The sequence below is a fragment of the Nicotiana tabacum genome, chromosome 19 (assembly GCF_000715075.1).
Source record: "Nicotiana tabacum cultivar K326 chromosome 19, ASM71507v2, whole genome shotgun sequence".
Lineage (NCBI taxonomy): Eukaryota > Viridiplantae > Streptophyta > Magnoliopsida > Solanales > Solanaceae > Nicotiana > Nicotiana tabacum.
The window spans coordinates 60,401,093-60,424,199 of NC_134098.1; the positions used below are offsets into that span (position 1 = coordinate 60,401,093).

General features: G+C 37.9%; 2 protein-coding genes across 2 annotated transcripts; one reads left to right on the top strand and one right to left on the bottom strand.

Moving 5' to 3' along the window:
• The first annotated feature begins 1,630 nt into the window (after nucleotides 1–1,630).
• LOC107762845 (uncharacterized) lies at nucleotides 1,631–7,116 on the top strand. The gene is made up of 5 exons (XM_016581242.2): nucleotides 1,631–2,056; nucleotides 3,644–3,824; nucleotides 3,961–4,453; nucleotides 5,654–5,725; nucleotides 6,371–7,116. Exons 1-5 carry the CDS (start codon nucleotides 1,970–1,972, stop codon nucleotides 6,870–6,872), a joined length of 1,335 nt encoding a protein of 444 aa, XP_016436728.1. The 5' UTR covers nucleotides 1,631–1,969; the 3' UTR covers nucleotides 6,873–7,116.
• Nucleotides 7,117–7,735: 619 nt separating this feature from the next.
• LOC107762844 (elongation factor Tu, mitochondrial-like) lies at nucleotides 7,736–15,803 on the bottom strand. The gene is made up of 12 exons (XM_016581241.2): nucleotides 15,507–15,803; nucleotides 14,960–15,035; nucleotides 14,196–14,288; nucleotides 14,038–14,112; nucleotides 12,151–12,255; nucleotides 11,964–12,054; nucleotides 11,626–11,831; nucleotides 10,550–10,633; nucleotides 9,847–9,909; nucleotides 9,691–9,753; nucleotides 9,107–9,347; nucleotides 7,736–8,157 (listed from the first exon to the last, which is right to left on the bottom strand). The coding sequence occupies exons 1-12, from the start codon at nucleotides 15,692–15,694 to the stop codon at nucleotides 8,087–8,089; spliced, it is 1,356 nt and encodes a 451-aa protein (XP_016436727.1). The 5' UTR covers nucleotides 15,695–15,803; the 3' UTR covers nucleotides 7,736–8,086.
• Nucleotides 15,804–23,107: the final 7,304 nt, after the last annotated feature.

The following is a 23,107-nucleotide window of genomic DNA, read 5'->3' on the forward strand; positions in this document are numbered from 1 at the left end:
AACTTATTTTCTTCAGTTTGTTTAGCTTCTAAGTCTTTCAACCCTCTTGGTACTTGTTATACATAATCTTAAAGATTTGTAATCTCCAAGATAACATGATTAACTTACCTTATGTACGTTAAAAATGATCTTATTTCTGAGCTTACATCAATTGTCTTACGACGTACTCTTACGTACGAAAATATGGGTGTAACGTATCTGGTGCCTATCTTCTATATTTAATGGGGACATTAATGAGGTGTTTAAGGGTATTGTTTACTAGTGGGGTTGATGCTTCGGTTATCTCAATGTCCATTGGGAGTGGAAGCAAATATGTTATGGATATATTGTTTCCTCTTCATTCACTAGTAGCTTTTCCTTGAAAGAAGAAATTGATGCAATTATTGCCTCGTTTGGATTAGTGGAAGAGGTATCTTCCTGGTTGGATTAATTTGTTGAATATCCGGTGGTTTTGGGAGGATCAACATCAATTCTTGGTCAGTTGGTGACATTAATGGAGGTGGAAAAGAGTAGGGACCAAACGGTTTTACAGTTCTAGGGAGAAGGTAGACTTTTCCTTAAGTATTTTTTTTTTAAACCCCTCCCAAATTAGAAGAATTTATAGTGTTTCCACACTTCCCCTGCACTATGACTCGAACCCAGAACTTAACGGTCGTAGGTGGAGGTGCTTTTACCAACTGAGCAAACCTTATTTGTTCTCGAGTATCCTTTATTCTTATCTATTCGCCGAACTCAACCCAATTCCTACTTTGTTGCTGAAACTCTAGTTGAAAACTAAATTACAAAAAAAAACTCTCAATCTCATTCACCCCTATCTTTCCATTGCACTTTTTTCCCAACATTGTTCCATTATATATGTTGCATTTTCTTTAACTAACATAACAAAGAAAATATATATCGTCAACAAACAAAATAAATCTTTAAAAATTATCTAAAAAATAACAAAAATAATCTGTTATATTTTGCGTTAGGTTCAAATTGATGTTTTAAATATATTTTTGAGAATTTTTTATCATTTAAGTTTCTAAAAAATAAACACTTTTGATCTCCGTTAAATATTTAATAAACTTTAGTTGTTAAATTTAACAAGAATTATGAAAAAAAGATTGAACCTGAACTAATATTTAGAGGTGTTATTTTTTCAGTTTCGGCTATTTTGATCTAGTAATGTAGTTTGGTGCAACTTTTTAGGTGTAACTTTTGATATTTTTTAAATCTATTTCTAGTGTATGTTGTAGTTTTTGAGATTTGACTGAATTTTTTTGCTTTTTATGGTTAAATCTTAATTCTCACTATTTTTGTTAAATTTAATTAAATATTTGACGGAGATCAAAAGTGCAGACTTATAACAAACTTGAAGGACCAAACAGTTTATGAATATATTTAAGGAATTATTTTGAACCTACCCTAAACACAAGAGATCATTTTTGTCATTTTCTCAAATATGATATACTTTGCAAAAAGTATTAAGCCATCTTAAATCTCAGATTCTGTACACTCTGTTTGACTTTGATAAGGACATCACTTGATTACTTTGCTATCGTGATTTGTGGTAAGCAAATTATGAAATCTTTGATTAAGAATTTTGGCGGCTGTGATCTTCCCATTAAAACCAAACAATCTTTCAATCGGGTGAACTCTAACGTAGCTGAAACTACCACCACAGACGAAGGTCCCAGAAGAATCCAAAACATAGAAAAAGTCGAAACCTATTATTCTTGTCTTGATTCAAGAATCCAACCAAAACCAAAGATGTAAGTTGTAACCCACCAAAATTCTCAAAGGCCAATCACACCGCAGGCTTCAAATTTCTAAAACCGCCAAATTGCAATAAAATCTTAGGGAACTTGCGGTGAATAGCAGGATAAGCCCCATATGCTGTGACTATCAAAATCAAAGCTTAAAGAAGAGAGATTTTAGGATCAGAAACTTTAGACAAAGAGGTTTCTGAACTGGGTTTCTCTCAAAGATGGCTGAAAGTTGTCTTATGGCTTCTCATGGCTATCCTCCTTGGCTTTTATTCCCTCCAGAACAGGGCATAAGCAGGTTTTCCAAGGTAAAGCTTTCAACTTTGTATGATTTATAGGTGTTTGATTTTCTTCTTGGTGTTAGTTGGTGCAATGATTTGTATATTATTTGTATTTGCATAATATTGGCATGAGATGATTTAAATGGAGTAACGTGGTCAGTGAGAATTCATATTGTCGACCCCTACTTGTTTCAGGCTGAGGCTTAGTAGTTGTTATTGTTATATGTGTTGGTGAAAACAATTGTTTTATCAGTTTTCACTCTGGCTGGTCGTATTTATAAGCAAAGTAGTGTTGGTATGATTCAGGCTCGAATGATTATAGAGGATTCGTATTGTTGACCCTAACTTTGTTTGAGATTAAGGCGAAGTTGATTGATTGATAGTATGTGCTCTCTTATTGTGGCTGACTTTTGTGTTCTTATGTCTTTTTGTTGCTGCCCAAACCTCTGGGCTTAGGGTTATGTTGTTTGATACAGGATAATACTATGGTTATCTTTAACAAGTAAGATCTGATGATGTAGTTCGATCTAGATCATCCTTCTTTTATGAAAGTTACGTTATTAAATGATGTTAATGAGTCCAGTCACGGTTCCAGTTTCGGGGTCAAATTGCGGATAGAATCTAAAGGTAGCGGGTGGACCTCTTAATATATGTTCAAATTTTTAACAATTATTGTTATACTATACATGTGCGGGTGCACACAGAGGGCATTGTTGTGACCTTAACTGACCGTGAACGTGAGAAGGCTTCAACCAAGAAGCCTAAGAAGAGAGGCTCGAGTAAAGTGAGGGATGAAGCTGCTGTCCATGGGGAGGATATTGTCGAAGGGACCGAGGTTGATACTAGCCACGGGAAGAGAAGGAAGCGGCCACCCCCAACACGCTTAACAAGAAGTTAGCTTGTTGGAGGCAGGTCTCTTCACTCTCAACCAAAGGCTAGAGAAGGTGGAATACACACACGCACACGCACCTCCCTCCCTCCTCCTCCCCCCTCTCTCTCTCTCTCTCTCTCTCTCTCTCTCTCTCTCTCTCTCTCTCTCTCGAGTCCCATGCCTTGGAAGGGATTGATAACCTCAAAGACGACGTGAGTGGGTTGCTTGATGCGGAAGAGGGCAGCAAAGAGCATCATGTGTGTCCTTGAGAGCAAGGTGATGATATACACACACATCATTGTGCTTCTACTTTTGGATTCCAGAATATGCTAAGATGGTTGACATGAAAAGATGAGTAATGCTATTTCATTTCTTCCTTGCTTCCTTCAAGCCTGGAGTGCATTCAAATATTGTTGTTGAAGCACTTATTATCCAGCTCTAAAGGAAGATATCCTGTGGTTATCATCTTGTTCTTGAATCCTAGGACTGGGAGCATATTGCAATTAGAGTTTTAATCGTTTATGGATCTGGTGTAATGTTGGAGTTCAAAGTGACTTGCACCTGAAGTCGCTTAAGTATTTCTAAACTTCTTTAATTTTATGCTTCCTTGTGTACTCAAGCCCTTCTGCTGATAAATATTCGTCTCTATTATTAAAGAATGATGAGTGACTTGTAAAGAGTGGTCTACACTGATCAATTGACTCCCGAACTACTTAAATGGTATCCTTTCTTTCTTATTGCAGGAAAGTCTCCCTTTTCTTCCCAGTCCTGGAGCAAACCAAGATATGGTGAAGTTAAGTTGTGGTAGCCTAAAGGTGAATCAAAGACTGGACTTATTGAAACCAATTAGTATGTTATTGGCGGGCAATCACTTTGTCAGAATCCAATCAACTATTAGGCGGCCAGTACTTGTAGATGTGCAAGGTTCATAGCTCACACTTCCTCTTAAATTTTGAGTTTTAATTTCGTGATGATCTTAGATTGAATCCATTATTGTTCATGAAACTACTCAAATCTTTTAAATACTGCATATGCTGATGACCCCTATCCTTTCCCGCAGACACTCACTTGAACTCAGTGCTCTTCAGCTTTGGTATTGCTGAACAATGCACAAGGCAGGAGAAGATTTGGAAGTACCTAATGGCTGGATCAAATGATGTAGAAAGCGGTGGAATAGATACGTCTATGCTCTTTGATCTTGTGGGGCCACTGGCACATGCGGTGGACATGCATCGACAACAATTTGCTTCTTATCTTGAACAACAGCCTCATGATGCTATGTCTCAGCCATCTCTTGTTTATCCAAGTTGTTCACTCCACCTCTGGGAGCCTCCTTTAAATGCGGTAAGCGACCTAGGACTCGGGAAAACACTTCATTCTAATAGCCCTCTATTAGTTAATGGTGCTAGTGCCAGGGTTGAGATGAAGGACATACTTGCTATTATCTCTGAGTTCTACTTGTCAAAGGACTCATTGAAATGCACAAAGCAAGCGTTGTCAAAGGACTCAATGAAATGCACAAAGCAAGCGATGTTGGTTCCATACTTTGACAGGTAGCAATAGTTTTCCTTTTGCTTAACTTCTCATCTAAAGTTTTTATTAAGTTGGGTGGATTTGACAAGTCTTTTCCCATTCATGTGTTCATCTTATTGAAATAGAACTTGTTAGGCCTTTCTCTTCTCTCTTCTGTATTACTATTCTTGATTGTGAACAGTGTAGCCCATAAATGCATTCTTTCCTCTCCTGCATGCCCTAGGTCTGCCGTTGTACGAAGTGTGTCAGTAAAATATAAGAGAAATAATAACAACGATCACACATACTTTAAATGAGAAATAGTTCGAAAGTTAAAAGGAAAGCCTCTACCATTATGAACAGATATATACTTGGCATAGTTACTATCGTCCCAAGTCATAATTACAATGATGCTATCAAGATGATAATAGCCAAAGGAGTATGGGAAAGGATCATGCATATGCACTGATTAACCAAAGGAGTGTACAAACTAGTTTGGAAGTGTAGAGATGTCCTAATTCAGTTAGAACCCCTAAAACCGAGGTGATTATATTAGGCAAAGATAAGAATCTCAGCATGTAACCATTTGATCCTATGGGAAAGGATTGCATGCCCAAAATAATCCTTTTACCCTGAGGTGTTATGCTGAGGGTTCAAGACTTGCATCTCCTTGCAGATGCTTCTTGTGTGTCGAGATGGGCAATGTAGGAGGTGTTTTACTAGTTGTTGCGATCTGTATGTAATGAAACTAGTTTAAGCTTGCTTCATGATAGGCGCAATGAGCCAGCTTTATACTTGTCAAGGAGTTATCAGAGTCTAGTGGTTTGAACTATAGTTTAGAGAGGTGAAATCATGATATGTTATGCTTCAGAAGTTGGTTAGACAAAAGGTCAAAGGATGACCAATTTTGTGAGATTGGGGATGTACCAAATGGGTGCTATTAGCAACTGGCTTTCTGCCCCTTTGACCTAGGCTTAAAGGGGCTCCAGAGGTGCTTTTTCAGTCATTTGCTCTAGAATTGTATTTCTGTATGCGAGAAATAGCTGAGTCACTGACTAGTGAGGTTAGCTATTCACCAAACTAAAAGTTTTGTTTAGAACCATCTTCTTCTTCTTCATCATCATCATCAAGTGAGCACTGTGCTATCACAGTATTGGCACTTGATACTGAAAATGTTGCATCTTTGTTTGATAGATTGACTGTAGCCCCTCAAGGTTTAAGTTAAATTGTCTGCTGTGCAGATGCAGGATGTCGAAGGCTAAAGGTGAAAGTTCTGCTCAGAAGCTTGACGTGAATGCAGCATCTATAAGCAGGTATCTTATGCATCTCACGCTAAATTTCGCATGTACTTTGTTTTCTTAGCTATGTTTTTTATCTAATGGTGACTTTGATATGGAAATCTAATTCATAGATACATTTAATCTATGATTTAAAGTTTCACTTTTTTGATCATTCTCGATGATTGTTTGACTGGTAACTCTAAGCTGACCTCAAAACTTAAAGAACAAATGTTAGCAGAATATGTTAAATAAGAAAAGAAAAATAGCTAAATAAGGTAATTGGACTAAGAAAAAAGAGTTTATTATTATGGAGATAAATATGGAAGCAATTGTTCAGATGGATGTATGATCTTTTGGCCGTGGACAGTTAGCTGTATCTTTGAAAGGTCTAATAAAACCACCTCACAACGACTTCCATAATTCTGCTGGAAGTATTTATAATCACTGCACATATGAAGAGGGAAATGGATTCAAGGATTTAGGAAGCCTCATCTCAATTTTCTACTTTTTTTAAAATGAATTTGAGCCATGTGAGGTGTTTACTGTACTTGGCGTATTCATAGGAGGAAAGAATTTCAGCAGCAATCAGTTGCATGAGCATTGCATTTGTGTTATTCTATTTTATGACACCACAAGGAAAATCATCATCCTCTCTCACATATTTATACTTTCTTACAGTCCTCGAAAAACTAAGTACCAGACATCAACCCAGAAAAGGAGCAACAAGAAAGCAGTTAAAGAGCAAGATATTTACAGAAACAATTATCTCCATGCATGCGAAAGCCTTTTGTCCATAATGGTTGACAAGAAACGGCATGAGAAAACTGCAATACTTTCGTTGAAGAAATCGGGTCCTCAACTACCATACTTTCTGACCAAGTTCTCTGCTAGCATTGCTGGAACCGGCATAGCTGTCCTTTTCTCTGTTGCCTGCAAACTAGCTTGTGGAAGAATTGCCTTCTCTACACCTAAACTGTTGAACACTGGTTTAGGCCTTGGACTTGTATGGCTCTCTTGGGCTGTCAATAATTTGAGGGACACCGTTGTTGTAATCAACAGAAGTCCAGGCAAGTTGGATATGGTAGAAGAGGACATGATGAATAATCTGGACAAAAATGTGAAGGAAATCTACTTCAGAGCTGCAACTTTGTTAGCAGTGGTAGTGCTGAGGCTTGCTTGATTTCAAGAACACAAGATTTTGCGACTGTAAAAATATGGGTAACTCGGGGATGATATCAATAGTAGCTGGTTTTGGGACGTCCGACTGTAATGTAGTATCTGAGCAGAAGGAAATGGATTTTAAGTAGCACTGGATATACGTAGTGAGTAACAGAGCTCAAGCTTTTTCTGCTCATCAGATTTGTGTTGTAGCAAATTGTCTTGTAAAATGATTTGAATAAAGCTAGCACAAGAGTTTTGAGCTATTGAGACCATAAGAAAGAATTTTGACATTATACTCAGGAGCGTAGTTTTAATACATTCAGACGAAGTTGCATAACTTATTTTGAGGCCACAAAAGGCTGTGCTTATATATTCTTGACAATACCATGATTGCCTTCTCAATCCAACTAATTAATTGGATGCCAAGATGATCAAGGGATCTTCCAATGAAGGATTCAATGACACTGTATACAATTCCCGTTTTCTGAGATAAAAAACATCAAAACACTGATCAATATAGGGCTTCCAAGAAGTTTTTGGATAATCTAAGTCGGAGGTTCATCTCACTTCTGCACTACTGTCGCGTAAATTTCTGGTAACACGCAAGATTGAAAATCCTTCGGGATTTCAGACCAGTTGCTTAAACCAAGTAAAACGTATCACTACACTACTCATGTCTAAATCACACGTGGCATTCATGTTTTACCCTTCATCTGCACAACATTTTGCCATCAGCAGCAGCAGCTAGGAGATCATGAGAGAGTCTTGCCTGTACTTGAACATATCGGCATAGATGCCAAGGTAAGTTTAAGTCTCATCTGTTTTGGTAGAAAACAGGCCATGTACGGAAAAACTGAGAGAACGCAAGCAAACAGCTCGTAATGATATTGCGAATTATTGCATAGTACAATTGTATCACGCAACAATTAGCATGCAGTTCTTCGTCAATGCAAAAAACCATAGTTCATTACACCAATATGTTTATTATTTAGAGCAATTACTGCTTATGAACTGTAAGATGCTACAAAGTGGACTCCTTCCTCCAATATATTCAATTTCACAGACACGGATTCTCTCAACATTGCAACAGAAAAAAATATTTGCGTCAAATGATGACTACATTAGCAATCGTCACGTGTCTTGTATTTCCGCAAGCAGCAATATAATTTTCCTTCGTCAACCCCTCTTGAGACAAAACCAGACTGACACATAAGTTTGCATTTTCCCCGAACCTCAGCTCAGTACCTTGGAAACAACCCCAGCACCAACCGTTCTGCCACCCTCCCTCAGGGCAAATCTTTGTCCTGAAAAGTTACAGGTAGATGGAATAGAAACAATCAGATGCCTACTATTCAAATATGTTCTTTTTACAAGGAGAAGTCGTAATTAAATGCAGAAAGGAGACTCGAAGAAATACTTATTTTACCAATGAATACAATCAGATCTCAAAGAAAACTAAGATATCCTTAAACACATAAACATGCATAATATGAGTCTGGCATTCATACAATTTCACATGACCCTATGATGGGATTGAAGCACGTGGAAACTTCTAAACAAAAACGACAATGCAGCCAAAGGGCAGCCTTGCAAACTGGGTATGCTCTAACTCAGCATTTGATACACGTGGGGCAGGAGAACAATTTTACTCAAAATCAAAACGAACGCAAGTCCGATGCCATCTAACCATATAATCAATGACACTGAATGTATCATTTTAATTTTCTAGACTCAAAGACCACAGAAACATCTGGCTCCAGTTTCTTGAACAATCTCTTTGACCAACCAAGGGAAAAGAAGAAAAAAGATTCAATGCTAAGTTGCAATATAAACCAAAATCTTGCACCTTATAGGCACAATTAAATTAAAAAAGCTATGTAATAAATGGATTTCGATGTACATCACGGTTAACAGGAAGGAAACTTAACAAGCAGCAAGACAAGGTGCCAGTTCATGTGAGATTGACTACCACATTAGCAAGAAGAAACAGGATTGAAGGCAATGTACGTGCGACCCAAGTAAGGTGATGATCTCCTTTTTATCATAAAAATACATAAGTCAATATAAGGCGCCCAAAAGGATCTTCAGATCTCATTAAAATAGAGGTACACCTTGTCATTGATAATGGCCATTTCAAAATATTATAAACTATGCAACTCCAAGGGGAGAAAAATAAGAATAACTACAGCAATTGGGAGGAACCTTTACTCAACAGAGAAGCAAAATCGCGAAGGAGCTACAGAATATACTGACCTGCGTCAAGAGGAACTGGAGATATCAGCTCAAAAGTAGCAGTAACGTTATCTCCCGGCATAACCATCTTGACGTTTTCAGGCAACTCCACTTTACCAGTAATATCAGCAGTCCTCAGGTAGAACTGAGGCCTATAGTTTGAGAAAAAGGCAGTGTGGCGACCACCTTCATCCTTTGTTAGTACGTATATCTCTGCCTCAAATTTCTTGTACGTTTTCACACTACCAGGCTTTGCAATCACCTATAAACAATATGCAGTATAAGATGCTTGAAATACATAGGTACGTAGTTACATTATTTAGTTAATATAGCAGACTTCTGACTTCATGAAACATCACATTATCAGACTTGAACAAGTACCCCAAGGTGAATAGAAACAGTGTAACAAAAACTGTACAGTTCGATCAGGATAACAAGCTAGTTTAATAACTGTAACAAAGAGAAACATGCAAGCAGCCAATGGAAAATGTAGAACAGGAACAAAAACAGGAAGAACCTTATCAACGTTTTACAGGTAAACTCTCTTACAACAACCTGACATAAACGCAGTCAAATAACACGGAAAATGGTAAATTCTGACTGACCATTCCTCGTGTGATATCTTCTCGTTTCAAGCCACGAAGAAGAAGCCCGACATTATCGCCAGCCTAAGTAAGAAAATAAAACAGTATAAAAGTACAAAATAAGTGATGTATGAAAACAGCTCTTAAAAAGTCATATGGAATGACTCAGATACTTACTTGTCCATGATCCAAGATCTTCTTGAACATTTCAACACCAGTCACTGTAGATTTTAAATTGCCCTATGAAACAAAACTGATTATACGAACATGCTACAAAAAGCACAATCATAATTCTAATACCAAGAGGTTGTGAGTTCGAGTCACCCCAAGAGCAAGGTGGGGAGTTCTTGGAGGGAAGGAGCCGAGGGTCTATCGGAAACAGCCTCTCTACCCCAAGGTAGGGGTAAGGTCTGCGTACACACTACCCTGCCCAGACCCCACTAGTGGGATTATACTGGGTTGTTGTTGTTGTTGTTGTTATAATTCTAATACCAAAGCACAATAATATAATTTAACTCATACCGGCAATAATCAACCAAAGAACAAAACACAATTGTCAAAGCTTCACAGCAAGTTAAGATTAAACCAAGCATCTTCAGCAGTATAATAGTAGTTACCACGACCTAATCTTGTTATTATTGGGGGTCCAAAAATCTAACTATGCACTAATAGAGTGTATCTTATGTAATTAATTTCGTGTTAAATGAAATTAACGTGGCTAATGATCAGGCACCGCGTCAGTCGTCCTCAGGATTCCATGCAAACAGATAGAAAAGGCAGAACAAACTCTAGATCATTAGCAATAGAATCTGAGTCGCATTATGAACCAATATATGCTCCGCCTAAATAAAATAGGTAATAGAATAAGAACACAGCTAACCTGCATCAGCCCTAAGATCTCCACATCATCTCCAACTTTTATTTGTCCCTGTTCAACACGGCCAGTAGCAACAGTTCCACGTCCCTTCAAAACATTAACAACAAATGATTAGTACAGTAGAGACAAGGTTCAAGCATTAATTTGTTTTTCCCCCTTTCTTGGAAATGGAAAGATGGACTGCAAACGCTAGCAGAATTTTTCGGAGCGAGAGGATTGTTCTAAAATAAGCAGCATGGAGGATGCCATCACAGTATAAAGGACACACTGAAGAAATAACGATTTACACGAGTATATGCTATTTTCGGCACTGAAGAGAGTACAGCATTTTCCTCCAAGAAGGACAAATCTTACCAGCATTTTTAGTTATCTACAAAAACATAAGAGTGCTATTCACTGGTTTTAAAGGTTGTAAAGGCATATGCATAGAGCATAGAGGCAACCCATTGACAATTAGAGATAACTTTAAAATGAAGTATAATTCAGAGACCACAAAGAAACTCGAAAAGAGCAATATAGTTTTTTTTATTAGTACAGAGGGGCAATATAGTTTTGAGCTAAGTTGCTCGGACTCTTCACTTTCAGTGCTGCACCCGTGTCGACACGACGTGGGTGTGGGATCCGTGTCGGATCTGGTCAACAGATTTTGGGTACTTTGACCAAAATCAACGGAGAAATTTGGGACAGATGCAATGATTTTTGAAAATAAATCAAAAGCTAGGGTGATATGGAAGAAAATGGAATACCTTATATATATAAATTTCTATGTCAGTCCTTCTCCTAAAATTCTACTCTTGTTCAATATTTTCTCCTTCTCAGAATACCTTGTAAGTTTTTCACATAATGTCTCATAATTTAGACATATTTTTATAACTCTATTTTTTAAATAATTGAATTATTTTTAGCCGAATCCCCGCACCCGTATCCGTACCTGGATCCATACCCCCGAATCTTTAAATTTAGATCATGAAGGATCTGACCTCTAGATCCGCACCCGTATCGGACACCCGCACCCGAGTCCGAGCAACTTAGGTTTTGAGATCTCCGGCTAAGCATGAGCTAATAGAATATCAGATTACCTGAATTGAGAATACATCTTCTACTGGCATTAAGAATGGTTTATCAAGCTGACGCACTGGATCAGGAATATATTCATCTACAGCTTCCATTAACTTTAAAATAGCTTTCTTTCCAATTTCTTCGTTAGTTCCCTGTAAAGCAGAGAGAGCTGAACCACGAATGATAGGAATTTCATCTCCAGGAAACTTGTAGAAACTAAGCAGTTCTGCAAGGAAGAAAATTTCATGTAAGAAAATGAGCATAGCAAAGTCGTAATGACAGCTTGCCAGTTACCACGACTTCAGCTTCTGCAGAAGTAATAATACAACTGAAGCAAGTAATGTAAAAGCTGGCGCACCCCGAAGCTCCATCTCCACAAGTTCCAGCAGTTCAGGATCATCAACAGCATCAACTTTGTTTAAAAAGCAGACAAGTGATGGTACGCCAACCTGCAAAGTATAAGAAAAAGCAACATTAGAATCGCCATATAGTAGCTTTACGTTATTTCCCTGGTCAATCTACAAGTGAAACATGCATATATCCACCTGGCGTGCAAGCAAGATATGCTCCTTCGTTTGTGGCATTGGTCCATCAGGAGCGGATACAACTAGAATACCACCATCCATTTGGGCAGCTCCAGTAATCATATTCTACAGATTAAAACAGGTGATTAGCAATTGAATAAAACTGAAGTTTAGAGGGAGGGGGGAGTTACTGTGATACTTGAAATATTTTGAACATCAAGCAGCAAAAATTGACTGAATCCAGGGACTTGTAATTTTTCAGTTTTTGCTAGCCAAGCAGATTCATCTTTAGCTAAGGATTGTTAAAGATCTTTTATCTCAAAATGCAGAAACTGCAACTTGACTAATTTTTCCATCAACTTCAGTAATTTTTTCGTTGTTCCTATATCCATACATTTTATCTTTGATCGAAGAATCAATCACCACAAGAAACAAAATAAGGTGGCTACACAAGTAAGGAGGGAGTATTAGGAAGAAGAACAACCTCTCGCAATACTTCTTAGGCCTTTGTCTACCCCTCCCTAGACCCCCCATGTGCAACCTCTTGCACCTCCTTACCGGTGCCTCCGGGCATCTCCTCCTCACATGCCCCGTACCATCTCACCCTCACTTTCCGTAGCTTATCCTCTATGGGAGCCACCACCCCCACATTATCCCGAATAACCTCATTCCTGGTCATATCTCTCCTAGTATGCCCACACATCCATCTCAATATACGCATTTCCGCTATCTTCAACTTCTAGACATGGGAGTTCTTAACTAGCCAACATTCCGCCCCATACAATATAGCCGACCTAACCACTACTTTGTAGAACTTACCTTTTAAGTCTTGGTGGCACCTTCTCATCACACAAGACACCGAAGGCAAGCCTCCACTTAATCCATCCCTCCATTCGATGCACCATATATGCTACTTGTATTTCTTATTGTTAGTTTTTCTGATAAGTTGCTACTTATATTTCTTATCGTCATGGTTGCTCCCAACTGGCATTACTTTTCTCATTTCTGGTTCAGACAGCAGAGAACACTTGAGAAAATGTTAAATAAGACTATGGCATGGCCACTCAAATATTAAATTAGTGAGAAGGCTTCCTATCATCTTCGGAAAACTTTATTAAATAATCAAAGAGAGCGAAAAAAGATCCCACAAAGAAAGGACTGAAGGGATTCGATATTCACAAAAGTAGTGCTTTTTCACATTACTTATTTATTTGCATCAAACCATACCTTTTATTTTTGGGAAAGTCAAACCATACCTTTTCAATCAGAGAAAGTGATGCACACTAAGGGACCATCCTCTCGCTATATTAGTAAAACAAAGTGAATGCTGAATTTTTCTCTCTTCTATTACTGCTGAAGAATTTAACACTAACTCAATTGTGCCGCAACATTTTATGCTCTAAAAGTACAAGCCCTTCCATCCAATCTATATTACACTCTCTACTTTGCAACATCCAGCAATGTATTATACCATCGCATTTATGATACAATCCATAAAATTTTCTTTACGAATCTCTATTTTGATTATTTTCATAACTACTAATTTATACTATTTTAAGAATCTCAACCACGAAATGTTGATCGACTTTTCTATCATTCGTAAGTGCATATTATGTTGGATAAACATTCAATAATAAAAGAATAAAGCATACAATTATTTGAGTATTTCAATATTCATCCATTCAAACTTTGAATGTTAGGCGAACCAAATATGTTGCTTAATTACAGGCTTCACGGTCAGTGAAATGCTTTTCAAATGATACACAATTGCTGAGTGCTTTCTATTTGATACTCAGAGTCTCAGACAAGCAGAACTACATACTCCTAATCTAACAGTCATGTTAAATAGATAAAACAAGTTGAAGAAGAGCATCTTATTAGTAAAAATAGGTAGGTTCTGCATCTCACCTTAACATAATCTGCGTGTCCTGGGCAATCAACATGAGCATAGTGTCTTTTAACTGTCTCATACTCCACATGGGCCTACAAATACATCAGCTCAAGCATTAAAAGCATAATAGAATTAACAAATAAAACCCCACTAAGGACGGAAAAATATCCCTTACTGTGGCAATAGTAATTCCTCTCTTTTTCTCTTCCGGGGCCTTATCAATTTCATCAAATGCAACGGCCTTGGCCTTTCCTTCTTCTGCTAGGACCTAAACAAAGCACAAGTGCTTATCAGGCAATTGTAGCTCACATAACTGATCGAGGAAAAGAAAAAGGAAACAGTAATAAGGCGAGACACAAAAAGTTTGACGTCATCCTTTTAATAATATCACCCTATACAACCTTCATAAATTTCAAGAATTCAAGTTCATTTAACTAATCAAACTTTTATTTTTGGCTACCCGTCCAATGTCTGGTGCCCCCTACTAATATAGATTCGCACCACGTAAGGCCCATTAAAAGGGGAAACCGCTCCCTACCAGGATATTTTCTATTCTCAAGGCTCGAATCTGAGACCTCTAGTTAAGGGGGAGGAATCCTATCCATCCCACCACGACCCTATCATCTATTCAAACTTTGCTATAAAGTTTTCTGTATCAAAACCTAACTGTTTTCTCTTTTTTTGGAAGGTAATAACATTTTATTAATGAAGGGCATTAATAATATCGAAAAGTAGAGGAACCTTACAAAAGGATATGGTTCTCTACGCCGTATCAAACTAACTGTTTAATAACTGCATTAATATTTTTATTATGATATATTATCCACTACCGCAGAGATAATACACAAATCCAATTAACATTTTATTAGTCCCCTTCAAATTCACTCATACAAACTAAATGGGGGTAGTAATAAATACGTAAGGGCCAACCAAACTAACCTTTGTAATTGCGGCAGTAAGAGTAGTCTTTCCATGATCAACATGGCCGATAGTTCCCACGTTTACATGCGGTTTTCTGCAGGAACCCAAAAAATATAATTACATATTGACAAAATTCAGCTAAAGAATCAAAATGGCTACATTGTGGGAAGCAAGGATCAAATCATCACAAGTCAAGAAAAACAGAATTTTTATCATAGATAAGAATTAAAGAAGAACGATAATGTCATGGACGCTTGGCCAATATATATAGTTGAACATTTTTAAATGTTTACGTTCTATGCACTGAAGGTGTATGATTTTTTACTCTTCCAATCGAGCCTGATATGGTAACCAGTCAAATTGCAGTGGCAATGTAAACATTATTTACAGTGTGCACATAACTTAAATCCCTTCTAAATTACAGGAGTGACACAAAATATAGTAGATAATTTACAATGTTGAGTTACGGAATCAACATCTGGAACAAAACGTGTTATACATTTAGGGAGAAAGAAGTAAATTTACTATGATGAGTTACTGCATTTAGAAGTTTAAATAAACTTACGTTCGAGTGAAAGTAGCCATGGATCTCCACCAAGGGTTAGAATGAGAGGGAGTTTCATTAGCATTTAGCGACTCGGAGAGAGAAAACTGAGTGGAAGCTGATCCTCCTCCTCTACAGCATGAGTAGATTTGAGGAGAGAGTGAGAGCACGCGCTTCGAATTGGGATTTCTAAAAGCGACCGATGCCATTGGTGTATGGAGAAGATGGAGAGGAGAAGGTTCTGATGGAAGCTCTGGAAATGTCAAATGCTTTGGGGTTTTGAAGGGTTTAGGTTTTTTGTTCAGTATGTGTTTCTCCTGCTGTCCAGCAGGGTTTTACTTGGGCGGCGCTAAAACGGCGACGTTCACCTCGGCCTGGGCTCAGCTTCAAAGCGGCTGATCGTAAGTTATGGGCTTTTCCCTATGTAGGCCCATGCAGTTCTTTATTTTGGATCAATGACACAAATGATCTTGAGCTTTTTTCATTTTTAGCCCGTCCTAAAAACTATTTATATTCCGTAGCCAAATAATTATATAATTTTTATATATAACATACATAATGTATATATATACAAAAATATATATTTTTTCAGCTATTATTTTGAAAACAGCTATACAATGTCATTTTCCTCATGATCTTGGAGAAAGGAGTTGGTCTTGATCTTCAAGTTTACCAAAACTTTAACTTATGACCTTGAAGGTTTGCCTTTAGTCAGATGATTTGCACCAAAAGTTAAAACCACCCCTTATAGTATCATATTTATGTCATTTTCTGCTTTATTTTCTAGTTTATGCAGCCCATGAAATATGTTTGGTTACGCCCATGAAATATGTTTGGCGACCCTCATCATGATGGGAATTATATTCGACAACCAGTTTTCACCTTGTTATTTATAGTATGTTTAATTTTTTACAATTATTTAATTTGTAATCAATGTTGACAAAATCTTCCCCTGCTTCATAACTTTTGATTAGTTCTTCTCTAACATTGCATTTGATTCAATCATTGTATTGAGTTATTTTACGTGTATTCATATCAAGAGACCTCAGTCAAAGCAACTATCATCAATTTCGTTGTTAAATCCACAACACATGCGAGAAATCAAACTTGGTAGGTAAATTTTATAAGATCATAATTTTCACTTTGAAACAATGAATAGCTCAGTGAGTTCAAGGAATATTAAAAACAACTTTGTTAATGAGAAAAGATTTAGCAATTAGCAACAAGTTCTATGCCTACTTTGGGAAGGGGGTCAGATTTTACCGTGAAAGGATACTACCATGTTATTGTTTACTCGTAAAATGATACAGTTGAATTTGTTTGTGGTTTCTAGACAAGTGAATTAATTTGATCCAAAAGATAATGAAATAACTGATGAAATATAAAACACTTAGCCTTAGAATGTAGACGGAACGACAGAGCTGATGAGTCCGGGAACAAAATTTCCGGGCACAATAATGATGAGATCAAAAGCAAGAAAATAAAATTATATTAAAATGATGTATCGAATGTAGTGTAAGTTAGCCAGAAAATTCGTCTCCTTTACAATGATAACTCAGTTCTATATTTATAGTTATGTCTAGGGAAGGAAGTCTTAGGATCATGCGCTTCTTTAATGTCAATTATGAGGGCTATTGATGAAGATGTAACGTTAGACATAAATGTCAAATTCCTTAATGCTGCAAAATATTCTGTATTAAATATTACCGGGCGCAAAGCATTTAATACTCCTTTTATGATCGTTATTCCTTCCGGTGACAAGCGGAATAGCTATGTTCGGTATCCATCCCTATCTTGTGTTCCACATGTCCTTCCTTTAAGCGTCCACGTGTCATGTCGTATTTTTTCCTATACAGATAGTCCCCCTGCTTTCTGGTGACACAATCTTGAGTTACCGAAAAGTTAGTAGAAAGTACCTTTTTGGCGGGAATTACTATAAATCCCTTTGAAGTTTTCTGACAGTTGATTAGACGCACGTCTCTCTGCATTTAATGCCCGAATACGCAACATCCCACGATTCAGAACAGCTTTTGCCGACTATCGAAGTAATCATGGTCATGAATTTAGCCGCCAAAATTTTACTTATACGCATCATCCTCCTCTTATGTACTTCATAATTTCTCAAACTTCTAACTCATATCTCTATTTCCCAACCTTTCTCTGATTTTCTTCGAACCAGAAATTTTCCTTCCTTCTATTCAAATGGCTTCTTCTTCAAAACATGCTAGTTTTTCAAAGGGCAAGAACAAAATCGAGGATTCCGTTCCTCCAACAGTGGGTTCCATCATCCCAAGAAGGCTTAGTACTTCGAAAGATTTTGAAGAGAAATTTTCTACTGCTAACCCTCGCAAATAGGTTGTTAGTAGGTACTCTTCTCCTATTCGTCCTTCAAGTATTCCTGCTATGAAGGAGGATTGTCGCTGTCCTGAGTTGGATATTATTGCTCCTGATTTATCGGAGTGAGTGACCTATCCCAAGGAAGGTTTTACATATTTTTTCAAGTATCCCTTTACTTTGGGTGTGTTTTCTTTGAGCGGAGAGCTCGATCCCGTGATTGTAAAATTTTGCCTTCGCTACCAAGTGAGCTTGGCACAGGTGAGCCCTTCAGTATGGACGACAGTTGCCTGCCTTCGATGCTTATGTCAGGAAACTGGGGAAGAGCTATCATTAGCTCGTATGATGAACCTTTATTCCCCCAAGATTTTCCGGGGAGGTATGACAAAATCTCTGTTAACTTGGCCACCATGCTTTGTTGACTAGCATGGATGATGACAACAACAGTGGATGGATGGAACGGTTCATTACAGTTGCCACCGGTGACATTATTCCAACAACGGCTTCATCATTTCCAGTTGCTTGGAACCGTTCTCGTAAGTTCCCTTTAATACACTTTCTTTTACTAAATATTCTTTCATGCCTGTATTGATCCTTCAAACTTCGTATGTTACAACGACTCGATGGATCCCACCGGTGGTAGAAGGCTTGGGCCGGTGGGTTCAGAAGATCTTGGATGTTACGACTCCCGAGACTCGTTTGTGGAAAGAGTTGTCCCTTAAATACGGGTGGAAGGCCAAAAATCATGGTAACTTTATTTTACCTTGTTTTCATTTTTTTATACGAAGAACTTGGTTGAACCCTTCTGACTTATTCACAAAATTAGGTCTACCTGCAGGCTCAGTTGATGTCTCATAAGAGGATATTTTGGCTGACCATGCTGATGCGACGAGGCTGCTTCAGGAGGCACTTACTCGAACAAGCATCTCCGAGCCTGCTTCGGGCGCAAACGTTTATTCACGAATTCACCGACCACAGAACAAGCAACCAAAGAGAAGACGCTCCTCTGCGGCCGGGGAAAAGAATAAGAGGGCAAAGGTTGATGCCCCCGAGTCATCTCCGGTGGTGATGATGACTGGTCCTCCTTCTGGGCCGGTCATAGACACTGTGATGATCGATGATGATGAAGAAGATAGTGATGAGGGAGCTTCTTTACATAGAAGGATACAGTCCTTATCATCTTAACAGGATGCTCGACCTGTTGAGACAATTGCACCAACTGATGATGACGTTTCAACACTTTGGGGAGAACTCCCACTTCCGGGCCCCAATTGCTGTAACCGGTACCATGTGGTTGAGTACCGGGTCTGTGCCATCTTTGGTTGGCGAGCATCAAACAACCAGCACTGCATTTAATGCAGCTGTTTCTCACTCTTCAACTCCATCAGCTTCATCTCCACCTTCACCACCACCAGTAACTGCTACATCATTTCCATCTTCATCCACTCTTCCAACAGTGGTTGCTACATCATCTCCATCGGCCGCACTGACCATGAAGAAGGTATTCCTCCTCCACAGTCCCCAGTTCATGTGAATTTGGGGCAAAATTATGATGTCCCTTCTGAAGATCTACAAAGGAAGAGGAACATTACTCTTTCGATCTATACTGGGTGTGTTTGATATGATTTGAGGCCTCGAGCAAATTCGTGTCATGTTTTGGGACGTGTTAGTATATTTAGTTGAGGTCCCGAGGGCCTCGGGTGGATTCCGGATGGTTAACAGATCAACTTTTGGACTAAAGGAATGATGAGGCATCTGGTATCTGGTGTAACCGCACCTGCGAGGTTTTGGCCGCAGGTGCGGAGCCGCAGAAGCAGCTGATAACGACAAGGTCGGGAATCCAAACTAGAGTAAGAATTTGAAAAGTAAATAAGAAAGCAATAACAATAAGGAATTTAACAACTAGAACTAAAGGGCAGAAAATAAAGGATATGGGAAAATTCAAGGAAAGAATTCCAAGAACTTTCAAGAACGCAAGTTCTATAGCCTTTACAAGATCAAAGCAACAACGTCTTGATTTACTGAAAAAATCAAACGCTTTTACTTAAAAGCAAATCAAAATAATAGATTCGGATCTTGACCGCTTTACGAGTAACTTGAGACAACAATTAATAACTAGTATTAATCGCCTTCTAAGAATACCACAAAGAAATCAAAGATATCACAATAGAGAAGTAATCTTACTACCTTGAACTATGAACTAGTAAAGGTTGAAAGATAAATCTCAAAGCACAAGTAACAAAGGTTCAAAAGAACTCTCAAAGTATGATATACTTAATCAATAATGAAGTGTCTCAATGAATGAGAAGAACTCCTTATTTATAGGAGTACTAAGGCACAAAAAGTCCTTAAAATTAGGTAGGGTGGTTGCTAAGGCATAAAAAGTCATTACAATTAGGTAGGGTGATTGCTAAGGAGTAAGAAAAGTCATTACAATTAGGTGGGGGGCGGCCAAATCCCTTTGGGGCAGATTTGGACCTTAAAACTACTAGTTTGGGCCATTGATTTGGACTCCAATTGGGCTCCCTTTGAAACACCCCCTTTTGGACCTCTTTTAAGCTCATTTTGAGCCCCTTTGGTGGACTTCAAGGGCTGATTTGGTGGCCCAATCTTCCTCCTCTTGGACTTCAATTTGGATCACCAAATAATTGTAAAACTTGGATAATTCATCTACTTTGGGCTTGAGCTCTTCCTCTACAATTAAAAGCTTCTTTATTTGCCATTGAAGTCCAGCAATCTTAGAGTGCAACTCTTTAGCTTGAGATCTTGTAAATGGCCTTGGAGCTTCCAAAACTCTATCCTTGTCCTTGATGCTATCATTCCCCTCTTCTTGAAAAGAATTCGTCCCCGAATTCGATCCTACATCAAACAAAGACAAGTCAGCAACATTGAATGTAGCACTTACTTGGAACTCACCAGGTAGGTCCAGCTTGTAAGCATTGTCTCCAATCCTTTCAAGGACTTGAAATGGGCCATCTCCTCTAGGGTGCAACTTTGACTTCCTTTTGGAGGGAAATCTCTCCTTTCTAAAGTGAACCCAAACTAAATCCCCAGGTTTAAAAATTACTTGTTTTCGACCCTTATTCTTTCTTAAGGCAGTTTGCTCATTTTTCTTCTCAATTGCAAGCCTTGTTTGTTCATGAATTTTTTTCATCATCTCAGCCTTTGTCCTACCATCAAGATTAACAATATCATTAGTAGGTAATGGTAATAAATCAAGGGGAGTGAAGGGATTAAAACCATAAACAACCTCAAAAGGATACATACCTGTAGAAGAATTGATTGTTCTATTGTAAGCAAATTCAATCATAGGTAAGTGAGCCTCCCAAGAAGTTAATTTACCTTTCAAAACAGCCCTCAACATGTTTCCTAAGGTTCTATTAGCTACTTCAGTTTGTCCATCAGTTTGTGGGTGACAAGAAGTAGAAAACAACAATTTAGTGCCTAACTTCCCCCAAAATACACGCCAAAAGTGGCTCAAAAACTTAGCATCCCTATCACTAACATTAGTTCTAGGTATACCATGTAATTTGACAACTTCTTTTACAAAAAGATCAGCAACATGTGAAGCATCATTAGTCTTTAAACAAGGAATAAAACAAGCCATTTTGGAGAACCTATCTACCACAACATATATAATATCCTTACCATACCTTGTTCTAGGCAAATCTAACACAAAATCCATAGAAATATCAATCCAAGGTGAAGTAGGAACAGGTAGTGGCGTGTAAAGACCATGTGGTAACACTTTAGATTTAGCTTGTTTACATTCCAAACACTGTGCACACATTCTTTCAACATCTTTACTCATTCCAGGCCAAAAGAAATTTTCAACAAGTATGTCTAGCGTCTTTGGGACTCCAAAGTGAACCATAAGCCCTCCACAATGTGTTTCCCTTACAAATACTTCACGTAAAGAGAAATTAGGGATACACAACTTATTTTCCTTAAAGAGAAACCCATCTTGGAGGTTAAACCTCTCAAAAGGACCCAACTTACAATCTGCAAAAATCTTGCCAAAATCAACATCATTAGCATAAAGTCCCTTGATTTGATCAAAACCCATCAATTTAGAAGTCAGGGTAGAAACTAAGACATACCTTCTTGAAAGTGCATCCGCAACAACATTCTCTTTCCCTTGTTTGTAAGAAATTACATAAGGAAAAGTTTCAATGAATTCAACCCACTTAGCATGCCTTCTACTAATCTTACCTTGACTCTTCAAGTATTTCAAGGATTCATGGTCAGTTTTAATGACAAACTCTCTTGGCCACAAGTAATGTTGCCATGTGGCTAAATCCCTTACCAAAGCATATAGTTCTTTGTCATAAGTGGAATAGTTCAATGTGGCTCCACTCAACTTCTCACTAAAGTAGGCAATAGGTTTAGAATCTTGCATCAAAACAACACTTATTCCTTTGCCAGAAGCATCACATTCAATTTTAAAAGATTTAGAAAAATCAGGCAATTGTAACAATGGAGCAGAACATAACTTTTCTTTCAACAAGTTAAAAGCATCATCTTGTTCTTTTCCCCATGTAAAAATCTTATCCTTTTTAATAACTTCAGTTAAAGGAGAAGCAATGGTGCTAAAGTCTCTCACAAACCTCCTATAAAAACTAGCAAGTCCATGAAAACTCCTAACTTCAGTTACACTCTTAGGTTTTGGCCATTCTTTTATTGATTTAATTTTCTCTTCATCAACCTCAACTCCTTTAGAACTAACCACAAAACCCAAGAAAATCACATGATCCACACAAAAAGTACACTTTTTAAGATTAGCAAATAAGAGTTGCTTTCTAAGAACTTCAAAAACTTGTTTTAGGTGTTCTACATGCTCTTCTAAAGTGTTAGAAAAGATCAAGATATCATCGAAGTACACCACAACAAATTTTCCATGAAAATCCTTAAAGATATGATTCATTAATCTCATGAAAGTGCTATGTGCATTAGTCAAGCCAAAAGGCATAACTAACCACTCATAAAGCCCATATTTGGTCTTAAAAGCAGTTTTCCATTCATCTCCAGGATTCATTCGAATCTGATGGTAACCACTTTTTAGATCAATTTTAGAAAAGATTTTGGTCCATGTAATTGATCCAACATGTCATCAAGACGAGGAATAGGATGGCGATACTTTACCGTTATCTTGTTGATTGCTCTACAATCCACGCACATCCTCCAAGTTCCATCCTTTTTGGGTACCAATAGGACAGGAACAGAGCACGGGCTCATGCTCTTTCTCACAAAGCCTTTCTCAAGCAGCTCCTCAACTTGCCTTTGAAGCT